General features: G+C 39.3%; 1 protein-coding gene across 16 annotated transcripts in view; it reads right to left on the bottom strand.

The window, feature by feature from the left end:
- The window catches only part of LOC122549183 (protein MTSS 1-like), a 188,343-nt gene that overhangs the window by 117,032 nt on the left and 53,727 nt on the right, over positions 1-17,584 (bottom strand). For 8 of the 16 annotated variants that reach the window (XM_043688552.1, XM_043688551.1, XM_043688559.1 and 5 more), the window contains exon 4: positions 3,088-3,168. The exons of the other annotated variants lie outside the window; for them this stretch is intronic. In XM_043688552.1, the coding sequence (XP_043544487.1) occupies positions 3,088-3,168 (81 nt within the window). The remainder of the gene's footprint in view (positions 1-3,087; positions 3,169-17,584) is intronic. 16 annotated transcript variants of the gene reach the window in all.

The following is a 17,584-nucleotide window of genomic DNA, read 5'->3' as shown; positions in this document are numbered from 1 at the left end:
TCTTCTATCTTGTTTCGTTTTGTGATGACAAAGGTGTCATCTACGTAGTGAACCCAGATTTTTGGTTTGATGATTGGTAGGGCTGTTTGTTCTAGCCTTTGCATTACCGCTTCTGCTATGAATCCTGATAGCGGAGATCCCATGGAGGATCCCATGGCGACTTGGAGGTTGCCACTGATGATGTTACCTAGCCAGGTAATGAAACGTCTGGATATCAAACCTACAGCTCAGCGAGCAAACCTGCACCCTCAACCTCAACCTGAGCTACAAACCTTCACAAACCTTGTGTTCCTATCCTCATTGAAAAGGCAATCACAATTGTACTTCAACACAGAATAAGTCTCAAGATTTATGTACAATAGCACACTCTTTCTTGTATTGATGGTGACTTTACATTTTAAACAAATTTCACAAATTACATGAAAAACCAATCCACTGCGCTCCTATTTTGCAAATCAATTGGCCATGCTAAATTGCCCGTAGTGTTAGGTGAAGGGGTAAATGTAGGGGAATGGGTCTGAGTGGGGTACTGTTTGGAGGGTCGGTGTGGACTTGTTGGGCAGAAGGGCCTGTTTCCACACTGTAAGTAATCTAATCTAATCTAAAAATCTAAGTGATTAAATTGCATAATACACCAGCTTTTTAACATCAGGGGAAAGGGTTTACACACATCTCAGACTACTGATAAGATTGCCCAACTCGTCCGAGGGGAAAATCTAATACGATCCCTGGCCACCAAGAGTCTCCAGACATCAATGAACTCCAAACCACAAGGAGGTAGTGTAATTAATCTTTAGGGTCACACCATTCAAATACAATTGACATGAGTTAAGTGTCAAATCTCGACGCAGTGATACCACTCTCAACTCAGCAAGGAATGTGTGGGTTTCAAACGCACCTCAGAGGCCTGAGAACATGGTTGACGAGTGCTGCATTATCGGAGACACCAATTTTCAGATATTAAACCAAGGCTTTGTTTGTTCTTACGGGTGGTTATAAACACTGCCATTGCACTTTTATGAGGTGCACATGAGTGTTTCTTGGGGTCTCAACCAACAAGTAAAACAGAAATAATGATCTTTCATTTCATCACTATTTGTGGGTATGCATACATCAGCTTCTATGTTTTCTATATTACAGCAGTGACGATATTTCAAAAGCACCTCATTGATACCCAAGGAGCAGAAAAATACAAGTCTCTCTTTTCAGGTTGTGCTTTTCCAATATTTGTTCAAAAATTTATGCATTCAACTGAAATGGCCAGTGGGTTAAATCTTGTATTTTTTGGGAGGTGAAGGGTACTGCATATTCTTCCGAGCTTCATGATTAGATTAGATTAGATTACTTACAGTGTGGAAACAGGCCCTTCGGCCCAACATGTCCACACCGAACATCCAAAGAGCAATTCACCCAGACCCATTCCCCGACATTTACCCCTTCACCTAACACTACAGGCAATTTAGCATGGCCAATTCACCTAACCTGCATATGTTTGGACTGTGGGAGGAAACCGGAGCACCCGGAGGAAACCCACGCAGACACGGGGAGAATGTGCAAACTCCATACAGACAGTTGGCTGAGGTGGGAATTGAACCCAGGTCTCTGGCGCTGTGAGGCAGCAGTGCTAATTGGGGATAAGCAACAAATACTGGCCTATGCCACAACACTCAATTTAAAGAAAAAACTTTTAAGAAACTCTGTCTAGACTCTTCATTCTTCATGTTTTCAGCCATTTCTTCCACTGTTGTACTTCGATTTTATGGCAGTTATGGTGTTTTATAAAAGTCATGATGAATTATTTCATTTTTTTGGACCTATACCCAGATAATGCAACTGGAGCAAGATTTTAGATTGTCTAAAATTATTTTCCAAAGACATTAAATTCATAATAACCTGAAGAAACTAGTTAAACTTTGGCCCCAAAAATGAAATGGACATTATTCTCCATGCAACCCAATAGTTTTAGTGTATATGCTAAAATTAATAAGGAGCTGATTAATAGTTATATACAGCTAACTTTCTGCTAATCCATAGTGACAAGGTATTTCAGCAAGTCTTTCAGAATAATAAATCCAACCTCATGTAATATAAATCACAAATTAAATGCAAATACGAGAAAAATTATAGCTCAAATGTAATTTATGAACTGAATTCTTGTTAAAGATGATGTCACAACTTTTCTTCGGTTACTTAATGCTGCTTCTTCACTTAAAGCAGTTTTCACTTATTTTAAAAAAGTGTATCTTCAATTTCCATTGCCCATTGACTTCAGCACCATTTTTAACATTATCACAAAGATCAGAAGAATCTGAAAACATGGCATGGCCAATTCAAGTCAAATCTTATCTGTAAAGCATGGTCACATTTTACTAGAAGCAAGCACAAATGCCTTAACTATTAACTCATGCAGTAACAGCATAGTAGACAGGAATGATTGCTGACGGCACTTTCTGACCTCATTCAAATCCTACTTCAAAGTAAATTACAAAGCATGATAACTCATCAAAAGTAACTGGATAAAATTTACAGAAGTAGTAATTACATTATGCCTTCCCATCAAACTATCACAACATACAAGAACATTCTCCCCTATTTCTTTCATAAATGTTATTTTATGCAACATGTGAACTATACAGATCAAGGAGCTCCCAGGTTCAAACTGTTGCATGCATTAAATTAGGAGAGAATGAGGACTGCAGATGCTGGAGATCAGAGTTGAGAATATGATGTTGGAAAAGCTGAGCAGGTCAGGCAGCATCCGAGGAACAAGAGAGTCAATATTTCGGGCAAAAGCCTTTCATCAGGAATTGCTGATGAAGGGCTTTTGCTTGAAACGTTGATTTTCCTGCTCCTTGGATGCTGCCTGACCTGCTATGCTTTTCCAGGATATGCGTTAAATTAACCAATCAACAGCTATTGATCTGCTACAAAGTGGCCTCAATGCCACAGGGTGAGGAAAGAAACAAAGTATACAGAAATTACAGCGCAGAAGGCAGCAATTGGCATGGCATCCTGCTTCATTTTCAACTAGAATTAAGGTAGGGTAAACAAGGTAGAAGCAAGGGTAAGCAAGGGAAATAAACTGACCCAACTCAAGTTTTCTCCCCCAGCACGTCATCTGTGTTGACAACAGAAATTGCTGGAAAATCTCAGCATATTTGGCAGCATCTGTGGAGAGAAACCAAACATTTCAGATCCAGTGACTGTTCATCCAAAATGATGGTAGCTAGGAAAAAGTTGTCTTTGTTATGCCTAGGGAAGGAGGTAGAAGCGAGCTGTGCAAAATTGGAAGACTCAGAGCTTGGAGGTTGTGATGGGGGAGATCACCAGATGAAACGAGGTTAACGAACACAGTAGCTTGGTGTTTCATAGTGAACTCATGGTCCGGGAGAGACAGCTTGTCCCAGAAATGGAAATCACAAAACTATCACTGGTAATTGCAAAAGCCCGTGTGCTTCATCAATATCCTTTAGGGAAGGAAATCGGTCATCTTTATCTGGTCTGGCCTACATGTGACTCCAAATCCATATCAACACAGTTCACTGTTCAATGCCCTCTAAGATGGGCAAGTGAGTCACTCAGTTCATACTAAGTAGTGATGAGGAACAAATGCTGACTTTGCTGGAAATACCTACATCCCAAAAATGAATGAAGATACCAGTACTGGGGATATGATATCGCATCATAAAAATGCAAGTTCTCCCTTATCTCAAAAATACAAGTAGAAGGAAAGGTTTTGTTGATATAGTAGGTAGCAAACATTGAAAAAGAATTCAAAAGATTCACAAAAGATAAGCATTCAATTATTCATAATCAATGTTTATAGCATTATGCGTGGCACTATAAAAAAACATATTTTTAATTCCTATAACAATTTACTGATGATTAGCACAGAACACCATCAAGGGTAGTTTAGGAATATGAGTACGCAAATCAGCCTTTCGAGCCTGCTCCACCATTCATTAAGATATGGTTATGGTCTAATCTCTAATTTTCTGTCTGCCTCTGAAACCATTGTCTTTCTTGCTCTATCAAAAATATAATTCAACCTTTCAAAAATTCAAATGACCCCAGCCTCCACAGTTTTCTGAGGAAAGAAATTCCACAGACTTGATATTAATTATACTAGACTGCACTTTACTACCTGTCATTTCTCAAGTTCACTTCCCAGATTTGGACCTGAATCCGACTGGTCCACGCTATGGGCAAGGTAATGTGGTGGTTTGCCATTGCATTCTGCAGGAAAGCTAACAAGGAAACTCCCACTCTTCCAGGCACTTTGGATGAATACTGCTTACATAGAGTTTCTAACCTAAGCTGTACAGTGAAAATATTTTAACTGGTTTGGTACAAAAAGACAGAAAAGTTTGGGATAAGTTTGCCAGTCCATTATGCAACTAGGAACTATTCCACATCCAACAGAGGAGTGAGGTGCAGACGAGAGAACAAAAAACTGTTCACATTTGTTTGATGGGAAGTTGAAAAGTTTATTTTATTAAAATTTCAAAAGAGTAAGTTTAATTTTATAATTTGGTAGCCTTCAACAACTCAAAGTGAAACAGCAATAGCATAGCAATTTGATTTCAACAGCTTACAGACTACCCAAACAAAAGAAATCATTGAAAAAAAAAAGTTCTTGTAGCTCCACTAAGCCCTGAACACCAACGGCCTCCCAATTCATCTCCACAGATTGTCACATTGACAGAATCTTATTTTGAGAACAACATAATTAACAATACTTCCCTTTTAACGAATATTAATATAGAAACAGGGTTCCATGGAGTTGCAGGCATTGATATAAATAAAATTGTCACTTTTTCACTATTTGCATTGCTTCAAATGAAAGTGAACTGCATATGCATTTGCAATTAACAGATTAACCAACAAGTCCCCAAGCTGAACCTTTGTGTGCACTGAATTAGCTGGTCAGCATGAAGCTGTTCAAATTGATCTTGGTGCCTCCCAAGTGAAAGGGGAAGTGTACAATCCATAGCAGAAACCGAAAACATTTGTGTGCTGATCCCTCCAAATCCATTAATTTTCAAATCAGTTATTACTTACTGTATAAATAGTCAAAATAGGTAGGGTGAGTCATTCAGCCCATCTTAAAATTATCCATCTAAAAAACCTAAATTATTCCGATCTTCTGCTGTAGCAGCTAATAAGCACTGAAGTGGTTCCAAGATTTTTGATTTTACTCCATGAACCACAAGTTAATTCTGTATATTAAAAGGGATTGTGACAGCAATTGTAAGTTTTCCTTTTATGAGTTTATGTATGTGTGCCATCTCAATACCAATGCAAAATAATTTTGCTGAATAACCTCCATACCATCTTATATACTCTACTCTTCTAACTGTACAGGTCAACACATCAGTTTGTTGATTACAGCTTTGCATTAGTTCAACATATCAAGTCTGTAATATTCCAACGGTCACAGATTAACTTAACAATTCATCTCTCTTGCATCATTGAACAGGGGTGTTTAAATTCACTTATTAATGTAAAGTGCTCAGAAAAGCTTATAAGTGCTATATAAACCATTTTAGCACAAACCCTGACTTATCATAAATGCATAATTTATTGCTGCTACTGAACATGCACAACAATCCTACTCATTTACTTCTTTCCGCCCTTTTCCAAAAAATACAATTGAAACTGCAAAAGCCACTTCTATTTGTAATAGAGTCCCTCAAACCAGAAAGAAAGTTTAAGGTCTCACCCCAGTCTGTGCTATGCTTTGTGCTTTCAGTTACAGGCTGATGGCACTGGTGCTATAGAGGAGGGGAAAATAAATTAGGGCTTCCGCTTAAGATTACATTCTTGTAAATGCACATGTTAACTGTAGCTCAGGATAATAACCAGGCTGAGCAGCCTGCAAAACATACTCTGCTTAGGTTCCGATACACAAAGACCAACCATTTGGGTGAAATACCGAAGGCTGCTGACAGCCATGAATAATACCTCAGCACAAGGAAACCAAGAGCAAAACTGGTCAATTTCTTTCTCGTTTTTGCAAATTTACTAAATTCTATATGCAACAGTTTCACAATCTAATGTAGTAATTCTTATAATGAAAATAAATTCTTCCACATTTAAAGTTAGGATCATATGTTAAGACATTTGGAAAGCAATGGAGTGAAATGTGGACAAAAGGTGCCATCTACATGAAACAGCAATTTTTGTAAATCCAAGTTTTACGTAAATAAAGTTGACCAAGTTGAAGATTTACAGAATCAAACACAAGTTTATACCTTACTGAGAAAAATCAACATGAAATGTGAAACCAAGGACAAATATTTTAAAAGTATTTGCTGAAGGAAAGTCCATATTAGTTAACAACACATGTCTTCAGGCATCTCTTTTAGGTTGTCTAAACATACCAAACAATGTCAAATCTTTCAGAAATGGAGAGGGATATAGTCTTTCCCTAAGGCATCTTACACAAGTTTGAAAAAATAAGTTGAGAAGCTCAAGCTGTTGTTTTTTTGGATCTTCCAAACTGCAGCAAATTGGATTGTTTAACATGCTCCAAATTTATGTACTTATTAGTAACATATCCAAGGATTACAATGTGGTATGGAAGCAATTTTAACACCTATCTCAATGCTGATGTTTTATATTAATAAATATAACTATGGCATGTCACATATGACGCACTCCCTTGAACCTAGTTCAAAGCCAATGTGAACAGCCTTGGATATTTCTGCTGTTGTGCACTGTGTTATCAGTAGTGTGTGTTCCTAGATACACAGCTGATTAGGAATGGGACAAAAGGTTAAAGGTAGTAATATATAAATTAGATGTTGAGTAATTCAGGTGAGACATTGTCAATTTCTTGACTTTTGGAGAACAGCAAGAAGAAAATCTGAAGAACCCATCAAAGAGGGGTTGGGATTTGACTGAAGAATTTAAACATTATTTTCCCCATTCCTAGAGTCATTTATTGAAAATAAATTCTTCATGGGATGTGGGTCTCACTGGATGGGCCAGCATTTGTTCCAGATTCCTTACTACCTAGGGTGAAGAGTCAATAAGATTGCTGAGGATCTTGGAGTCATATTTAGGCCAGACATGTCAGGGTGACAGATTTCCTTCAATGAAAGGTATTAATGAGTGAGGCATATTTTTAAGAAAATCATGTGGTTGCATTTCTGCCGTAGGACTTGCTTTTTATTATAAAGTCAAAAAACATGGAAACAGATCCTGTTTCCAACTGGCCCACGCCAACCATGTCCCCAAACTAAACTCATTTCATTTGCCTGCATTTGGCCCATATCCCTCCAAACCATTCCTATGTATCTAATTACTCGTGTCTCTTAAATGTTGTAACTGTACCTGCTTCCAGCAATTGACTTCCACACATGAACATTCTCTGTATATTAAAAAAAGTTGCCCCTCATGTTCTTTTTAAAATTTTCTCCTCTCAACTTAAAATTGTCACCATGTGCCATGAAGGGATTCAAACACATTAGTCTGAACTTCTGGATTAGTAGTCCAGTAATCTCGGCACCACTGCTTCCCCAAGGATCATTTTTTGACAAAATGTGAAAGTAGTATTATGTTTATACAAATAAAAAGATATGCAAAGAGCAACGTATTATCTCAAAGCTGGGACATGAAAAGTGTAAAGTTTTAATCCAATACAGAATTATATTTACGCATTCATGTTTGAACATGAACAATGTAGAGAGACAAATGTACTTCTCAGCATCAAGGAAGCAATCTTATAACATGACCACCTGAAACATGACATGATCTATATGGACTTCAGTGAGGCATTCAACAAGGTTCCCCATGGGAGACTGGTTAGCAATACGGGAATACCGGGAGAACTAGCCATTCGGATACAGAACTGGCTCAAAAGTAGAAGACAGAAAGTGGTGGTGGAGGATTGTTTTTCAGAGTGGAGGCCTGTGACCAATGGAGTGCCACAAGGATGAATGCTGGGTCCACTACTTTTCGTCATTTATAAAAAGGATTTGGATGTAAGCATAAGAGGTATAGTTAGTAATTTTGCAGATGACACCAAAATTGGAGGTGTATTGGACAGTGAAGAAAGTTCCCTCAGATTACAACGGGAACTTGATCAGATGAGCCAATGGGCTGAGTAGTGGCAGATGAGTAGTAATTCAGATAAATGCGAGGTGCTGCATTTTGGGAAAGCAAATCTTAGCAGGACTTATACACTTAACGGTAAGGTCCTCCCTCAGAAGTGTTGCTAAACAAAGAGACCTTGGAGTGCAGGTTCATAGCTCCTTGAAAGTGGAGTCGCAGGTAGATAGGATAGTAAAGACGACGTATGGTATGTTTTCCTTTATTGGTCAGAGTATTGAATAGAGGAGTTGGGAGGTCATGTTGCATTGGTTAGGCCACTGTTGGAATATTGCGTGCAATTCTGGTCTCCTTCCTATAGGAAAGATGTGAAACTTGAAGGGGTCAGGAAAGATTTACAAAGATGTTGCCAGGATTGGAGGATTTGAGCTGTAGGGAGAAGCTGAATCGGCTGGGGCTGTTTTCCGTGGAGCGTCAGAGGCTGTGGGGTGACCTTATAGAGGTTTATAAAATCATGAGGGGCATGGATTGGATAAATAGACAAAGTCTTTTCCCTGGGGTGGGGGAAGGCATTACAAGAAATGATAAATGTATGGCCAAGAAGAAGATGGCAATCCTTTTGAAAAATAGCATTAAAACTTCAGTTGAGGTGAGTTTATACTTTTAGAAACCATTTTATCCAATAGTTGCAACACAAGCTTTCTTGTAGTTACTGTACTGCATTTCTTTTTACATTTGCATGCCTGAATCAAATTATATCCATCAGCTGATTCTCATACACCTCAATAAAATCATATTTCAACACCATAGGAACAAAACTAACTTTTCAGTTATTTTCCAGTGATAAAAATATCCATACTAGTTACGGACATAGCACAGCAAATCATCTTGTGACATCTATTTCAGAAATGGTTCAACTCATTAGGAACATCATAAAACTTAAAATTCATAGAATTATTGCTGAAAATATGATCCAAATAACACCTTAAGACAGCTAAATAGCTAATTTGTAGCATGCAGCACGCAGTTTTTGAAAGTGAAATCTAATGCCTTAACTTAGAAAACATCAAAAATTATACATTGTGCTTAGAATTTCTTAAGTTTACAACCAAGATTCTTCATATTCTGTACCTAATATTAATTTCTAGCCATGTACAGAACTAATGTGCAGATTTCACAGATTGACACAATATCAAGGGCAGAAGGGCCTGTTCTGCACTGCATTGTTCTACATTCCAATCAAGAGAAGGGGAAAGTTACCTGGACAATTATTCCAGACTACGGTCACACTCCTCAGACTAGTTAATTAAAAATTGATCTGTGATTAGGGACAGGAGGGTGTGACCACAGGTGAGGCAGATATGAGGAGCTAAGCAAAGGAGGAGCCTTAGCCCCTCCAACCACCCAACAATTATGAGGTTCTTGCAGGCTGTGCAGACAAAAGTGGAGACTGCAGAAAGGCTTTGGGTGGCACAGTGGTTAGCATTGCTGCCTTACAACGCCAGAGACCAGGTTCGATTTCAACCTTGGGCGACTGTCTATGTGGAGTATGCACATTCTCTCAGTGTCTGTGTGGCTTTCCTCTGGGTGCTCCGGTTTCCTCCCACAGTCCAAAGATGTGCAAGTTAGGCGAATTGGCCAAGCTAAATTGCCCATAGTGTTCAGGGATGTGTGGGTCAGGTGCATTAGCCAGGGAAATGGGTCTGGGTGAGATACTCTTCAGAGGGTCAGTGTGGACTTGTTGGGCCAAATGACCCATTTCCACACTACAAAGATTCTATGATTCTATGACGAATCAATGGACTGATCACGACACCTTAATACAGGGTGCCATTTAAGTGACAGGAGTGGAGGTGGTCAGGGGTGAAGAAGAGACAGAAATGTTGTTGCTATTGTAGTTGCTGTAGTAGTAGTAATAGGAAAATGTATATTGAGAGGGATAGATGCTGTTCTCTGCAGCAATAAGTGGGAATCCCAAAGGCTACGTTGCTTATCCAGTATTAGGGTTAAAGGATATCTACTTAGGGCTGAAGAAGAACTTAGAGTGGGAGGTGGAGGGATCCGGTTGTTGCTCACAATCCAAATTTGTATAAAAGACATTGACAGGACTAGAAGAAAGGTTCTACTGAAAGATTTTGAACAGTTAGGAGCTTATTTTAAGAGCAGAATGGGGAGGTGTTCTTAAAACCATCTTAAAAATGGTAAAAACGCAAAATTAATGGCTATTTACTGGAACATATACAGTATTTGGAATATAAATGTATTAGTAGCACAAATACAAGTTACTGGACATGATCTTCTGGCCATTACAGTGATATAGTGACAAGGAGATCAAAGCTGGGAATTAAATATTTAGGGGTATAAGACTTTTCAAAAGAAAGGCAGAAAGGAAAAGCTGGTGGAGCACCTTTTCTAACACAGAATGGAATAAGTACAATAGCAAGAAATGATCTTAGATCAGAAAACATAGAATCCCTATGGATGGAGGTAAGAAATAAAAAGGAGAAAATGACACAGAGCCCATGGACAAAAACAGAAGTTGCTGGAAAAGCTCTGCAGTTCTGCAGCAACTGTGAAGAGAAATCAAAGTTTGCATTTTGGGTCTGGGAACCCTTCCTCAGAATTGATGGTAACTAGAAAAATGTCGATTTATATGCAGAAGATAGGATAGGGGAAGGTAATGAAGTGATCAATAGGTAGGGATACAGCCAGAATAGCCAGACTGGCAGAGGTAGTCACAAGGAAGAACGTACCAAAAATGTTCAAGTGATTTTCCCAGAACAATATGTTGTGGATCCAACCAGGCTACTTTGAATCCAGTGATACATAATGAGGCATGTTTGATAAATAATCTAAGTTTAAAAAAAAGCCTTGGAAACAGTGACTATAATATAGTAGAATTTAGCATTCAGTTTGACAGGGAGGAACTTGGGTCAGAAAAAACTGTGCTAACCTTAAATCTTTTTTAATATTCAGGTATGGATTGTGGGCATCACTCCCAGCCCAGAGGGAAGTTAAGGGTCAACCACGTTGCTGTGGGTCTGGAGTCACATGTCGACCAGACTAGGTAAAGACAGATTTCCTTCTCTCAAGAAAATTAGTAAACCAGATGGTTTCTACAACAAATCAATTGAGTTTACCTCAATACCATAGACCAGCTTTGTATTCCCGATTTTTTATTGCATTCACCACTGCCATGGTAGGATTTGATCCTATGTCTCCAGAATATTAACAAAGGTTCTGGATCACTCATCCCATGACACCACTGCTGCCATCTTCAACATATAAGGATAATTACAAAGGAATGAAGGAAAAACAAGCAGAAGTGGACTGGAAAAGGAGTTTAGCAGCAAAAGTTGAGGAAAATGGCAGATGTCTAAGAAAATTGTACATGGCTCATAGCAAAAATATATCCCAGCAGAGAGGAAGGATTCTAGGAAGGAGATTAAAAAAAAGTTCAATTTAGCATCAAATTGAAAGAAAAATATACAATTTGGCAAAGGTTAGTGGCAAGCCAGAGTGTTTGGAAAGTTTTAAAAAGCAACAAAATATAACCAAAAAAGTAATAAAGAAGAAGACAAGCTTCGAGGATGGAATCATAGAACCACTACAGTGCAGAAAGAAGCCATTCGGCTCATTGAGTCTGCTGACCCTCTGAAGAGCATCCCACCCAGACCCTTAATAAGATGAGCCCATGGTGCTGGAGTTAATACAGGGGGTCCCTGGATTAATGAACGTCCAACTTACGAGCACTCATTTATATGAAATGTGTACTTATAGGAGTGTACATATAAGAGTTAATATTTGATATTTAAACCTTTCTTGTACTTAGAAAAAAACATTTTACACTGTCTTACATAGTGTTCTAAATTGTGAGCAAATCGACATATGATTAGACTCAGGAACAGAACCCATTCACAACCCCGGGACTACTTGTATATTAGCATCGACAAAGGGTTAGCTAACTAACAGCAGACAGACTTATGATCAGAAAGGTGTTTTCAGAATAGCAGCTTGCGACTAGAAGAGTGACACAAGGATCAGTGCTATGGCCACAATTATTTGCAATATATATTGATGATATGGATGAGGAATGTGAATGAATTATAGCCAAGTTTACAGATGATGTAAAAATATGTAGAAAATGATGAGGATGACAGTCTACAAAGGGATAAAGGATACAGATTAAAAAGGCAAATGGAATATGTGAGAAAATGTGACAAGACAAATAGAGGACCTGAACATTATTTGAATGGAGAAAGACTGCAGAAACCTACAGCACAGAAAGATTTGGGAGTCCTCATGCATAAATCACAAAAAGCTAGCACATTAGTTCAGCAGATAATAGGGAAGGCAAATGAAATGTCAGCAATTATTTCAAAGGAATGAGTTTAAAAACTCAGAGGTCTTGCTGAAGCTAGACAAGGTATAAGTCAGACCACAGCTGGAATACAGTTTTGGGCCCCTTATCTAAGAAAAGATATACTGTCACTGGAGGCAGGCCAGAGAATGTTCATTTGGCTGCTCCTAAGTATAGAGGACCTGTCTTATGAGGAGAGGTTGAGCAGGTTCAGTCAGTACTCATTGGAACTTAGATTGATGAGAGGTAACCTTTTTGAAACAGGCTGAGTGTATGAGATGATGGAATTGGTTAATTATACTTATTTAATTGTATGTGTATTGTGGTTCTTTGCTAGCCTCTAGCAATTGCCCATGGATAGAAGCAAATAATGAAACACCTAATAGACAGATGTATATACAGTTGGTTCTGCTATAACATATGTTTCTTTAACGCAAATTGATTTTAACATGATTGAAGAATTTAGACCGTCTTTGTTGCCTCCCTGGTGCCAGAGTAAAGGACGTCTCTGAGCGAACACAGGATTTTCTGAAAGGGGAGGGTGAGCAGCCAGTGGTCGTGGTCCATAGTGGTACTAATGACATAGGCAGGATGAAAGATGAGGTACTGCAAAGGGAATTGAGGAACTTAGGTAGAAATCTGAAAAAGATCTCTAGAGGTTTCTAATCTTGGGATTACTCCCTTTGTCATGAGTTAGTGAGGCCAGAAATGTCAAGATAATACTGATAATGCATGGCTAAAGAGCTGGTATAAGAGAAAGGGCTACAAATATTTGGATCACTGGGAGGTCTTCCAGAGCAGGTGGGAAGTATAGATTAGATTAGATTACTTTAGATTAGATTAGATTAGATTACTTTACAGTGTGGAAACAGGCCCTTCGGCCCAACAAGTCCACACCGACCCGCCGAAGCACAACCCACTCAGACCCCTACATTTACCCCTTACCTAACACAAAGTGATTGCAGCAAAACTGGAGGGAAACCAAAATCCTTACAGAGAGGTTTGCTCTTCCCACTTTGAAGAGTTTAAACTAGGGTGCCACAGGCTTAGATGGGGCAGAATTTAAGGATTCAGGGTAATCTAAGATGAAGGACAGGAAAAAAATTGGGGTTGTGGGTGGGACATGGAGCAGTAGGTAAGCACATGCAGCAATTGAGGAGAAGGTTGACACTAAGTCAAGTAAGTTTAATAAGAAGAACAGGCAGGGCCACATTAACAAACATGGTGGGACTCGTGGTCTGAAGTGTTTTGACTTTAATGCAAGGAGTATAATAGATAAAGAAGATGCGTTTAGAGTCTGGATTAATACATGAGACTACAATGTGTAGAGAAAGGTAGGACTGGCAACTCAATACTTCAGCATTTAGATGTTTCAGGCAAGACAGAGAAGGACATGAAAAGGATGGAAGAATTGCATTATTGATTAGGAAAATGTACTGAGAAAGAAAATCTTGGAGTGGTGACCCAATGAGATCATATGGGTAGAATTTAGGAATAACATGGTGCAATCACTATGAAGGGGTTATATTACAGGCTTCCCAATACCCAGTGGGAGATAGAGGAACAGGTATGTAAGCAGATTGGGGGAAAATGTAGAAACAACAAGGTTGAGGAAGTGGGTGATTTTAACTTCCCCAACATTGATTCTCTCAGTACCCGGGGCTTAGATGGGGCAGAATTTAAGGATTCTGGGTAATCCAAGATGGAGGATGGGGAAAAAATTGTGGTTGTAAAAGCTGGGGGTTTTTTGAGGTATTTTCAGTGTTGGAGCTGATGTCCTTCGAGGTGCAGTCATTTCTGTTTGATGAGCTGTTGCATTGCTTTGGAACTTTGGGGAAAATAATCAAAATTATGGCACTTTAAAAAGGAGGAAGGGAAACAAAGGCAGTGACCACATGGAAACAAACTGAGACTGCTCTCTGATTCGGCAGTGAATCTGCACAATGCAGTCCTTGGTGTTTGGTTTCAAGTATCTCTGGACATCTGAATTTCTTTTAAGGAAAAAAATAAACAAACAGGAAATTCACAGCTGACCTTGGAGAAACGGATGTGGGGGAGCTGGCAGCAGGGGAGCAGTTAAGTGACTAATTTTAAAATGTAACCTTACTTTTTTTGTAAACCGACAACAGTGAATAAGTGGGTTATTTTTTGATTATATGTTTTTATTGAGATCTGTCTCTTGATTAAATTTTAAAAATATAAATACATAGGTACTAAATTAGCCTAGAGCACTGTTTTTACAACAGTAAGACTGTACTATTTACTGGGACTGTAGATTGTTAAGTGCAAAGATTGCCTTTAGTAGAGTGATGTGCTCTGCATGTTGGATGTGGGAGATTAGGGAGAATTTCCACTTACTGATGAATATACCTGCAAGAAGTGTGTTTGGTTGTGAGCCCTACTGGATCTCAAGAATCGGTTGAAGCGGTAGTTACAGGCAATGAGGAATGTACAGGAAATAGGGGGTCTGATGGATGGCAATTGCAGGGTGGGAGATAAACTGAAGATACAGTCAGGTAGATGTGTGACCTCCAGGAAAAGGAGAGGGAGGCAAGTAGTGCAAGAGTCACCTGTGGCTATCCCTATCTCAAACAAGTATGCTGTTTTGATGGACTCTCAGGGGAAAATAGCAGTGACATCAGATTTCTGGTACTAAGACTGTTACAGGTTCCAAGTAATCAATTGTAATAGGGGACTCTCTAGCCAGAGGCAGAAACAGACATTTCTGCAGACACGACGAGCCATCAGGATGGTGTAATGCCTCCCTGGAGCCAGAATCAAGGATATCTCTGAGACTGTGAAGAATGTTCTCAAAGGGGAGAGGGTCCAGCAGGAGGTTGTTGTATGCACTGGAACTACTAACGCAGGAAGAGAAAAGGACAAGATTCTGAGGAGAGAATATAGGAAGTTAGGCAGGAATTTAAAAAGTAGGTCGTCAAGTGCAGTAACATCTGGATTACTCCCGGTGCTACAAACTACTGAGGGCAGGAATAAGAGGATAGAACAGATGAATGCGTGGCTGAGGAGTTGGTGCAGGGGAGAAGAATTCACATCTCGGTTTCTTAAGATGGGTGATGTCATTTCCAGTTCTTTTTTTTTCAAAAGAAAGTAGATAGGGTCTAAATCAATGTATTTATTGATGGAAATCTGGTTAGAATGCCATGCGTCTAAGAATTCTCGTGCATGTTTTTGTTTCGCTTATCTTGGGATGTGTGTGTTGTCCCAGTCAAAGTGATATCCTTCTTTGACTGTATGTACAGAAACTACTGATAGTGGGTCATATCGTTTGGTGGCCAGTTGGTGTTCATTATGCTGGGTGGCAAGTTTCCTGCTAGTTTGTCCAATGCAGTGTTTTTTTTTTTACAGTCCTTGCATGGTATCTTGTAAATGACATCAGTTTTGCGGGTGGTATCTGTTGGATCCTTTAGGTTCATTAGTCACTGTTTAAGTGTGTTGGTAGGTTTTGTGGGCTACCATGATGCAAGGGGATCCGAGTAGTCTGGAAGTCATTTTTGATATGTCTAATGTCTTTTGGGGTAGAAGTAACCTGTATAAGTAAGATGGATTACACCTGAATTGGTTGGAGATGAATATGCCGACAGGGAGATTTGCTAGAGTAAGGAGGACGGTGGGACCCAGAGAGATAGTGAGGAAAGAGATCAGTCTGAGACTGGTATAATTGGGAAGAGGAGCAAGTCAAGCAGTCAGGGTAAGCAGAAACAAAGCAGAGAATGAGGTAGAACTAATAATTAAGCTGCATTTATTTCAATGCAAGAGGCCTAACAGGTAAGGCAAATGAACTCAAGGCATGGTTGGGAACATAGGACCTGGATATCATTGCGATTACAGAAACTTATCTCAAGGATGGACAGGACTGGCAGCTAAATGTACCAGGGTATAGATGCTACAGGAAGGATAGAAAGGGGGGCAAAACAGGAGAGGGAGTGGCGTTTTTGATTAGGAATAACATTACAGTTGTACTTCGGGAGGTTATTCCTGGGAGTACATTATTATTTGGGTGGAACTGAGAAATAAGAAAGGGACGATCATCTTACTGGGATTGTACTATCAAACCTTCCCGCCCCCCCCGCAAACAGTCTGTGGAAAATTGAGATACAAATTTATAAGGAGATCTGAAATTATCTGCAAGAATACCCTGCATGGAATGCCCTGCCAGTAGCAGTGGTGGACTCTCCCTCTTTATGGGCATTTAAGCGGGCATTGGATAGGTATATGGAGGATAGTGGGTTAGTATAGGTTAGGTGGGCTTGGATCGGCGCAACATCGAGGGCCAAAGGGCCAGTACTGCGCTGTATTCTTCTATGTTCTATGTTCTAATAGTAGGGTGATTATAGTAGAGGATTTTAACTTTCTAAAGATAGACTGGGACTACCATAGTGGCTTAGATGGAGAGGAATTTGTTAAGTGTGTACAAGAAAATTTTCTGATTCAGTATGTGGATGTAACTACTGGATAAGGTGCAAAACTTGACCTATTCTTGGGAAATAAGTAGGGCAAGTCACTGAGGTGTCAATGGAGAGCACTTTGGGCCAGTGACTATCATTCTATTAGTTTTAAAATAACGATGGAAAATGATAGACTGGATCTAAAAGTTGAAGTTCTAAACTGGACGAAGGCTAATTTTGACAGTATTATGCAAGAACTTTCTAAAGTTGATTGATGGCCGATATTCACAGATAAATAGATGGCTGGAAAATGGGAAGACTTCAGAAATGAGATAAGAGTCCAGAGATGTTATGTTCCTGTTACCATGAAAGGCAGAGCTGGCAGATGTAGAGAATGCTGGATGACTAGAGAAATTGAAGTTTTGTTCAAGAAAAGGAAGGAAGCATATGTCAGGTATAGACAGCAGAAATCTCGTGAATCCCCAGAACAGAATAAGGGCAGTAGGAATATACTTAAAAGGGAAATCAGAGAGGCAAAAAGGGGACCTGAGACTGCTTTGGCAAATAGGATTAAGGAGAATTCAAAGTGTTTTTACAAATACATTAAGGACAAAAGGGCAACTAGGGAGGCAACAGGGTCCCTTAAAGATCAGCAATGCCACTTATGTGTGGAACCATAGGTATAGTTAGTAAGTGTGATAGGCGGTATGGTTAGTAAGTATTTTACATCAGTGTTTACTGTGGAGAAGGATATGGAAGACAG

The sequence above is a fragment of the Chiloscyllium plagiosum genome, chromosome 4 (genome assembly GCF_004010195.1).
Source record: "Chiloscyllium plagiosum isolate BGI_BamShark_2017 chromosome 4, ASM401019v2, whole genome shotgun sequence".
Classification (NCBI taxonomy): domain Eukaryota; kingdom Metazoa; phylum Chordata; class Chondrichthyes; order Orectolobiformes; family Hemiscylliidae; genus Chiloscyllium; species Chiloscyllium plagiosum.
Note: the sequence above shows the minus strand (reverse complement) of the source record. Positions and strands in the feature narration are given on the sequence as shown.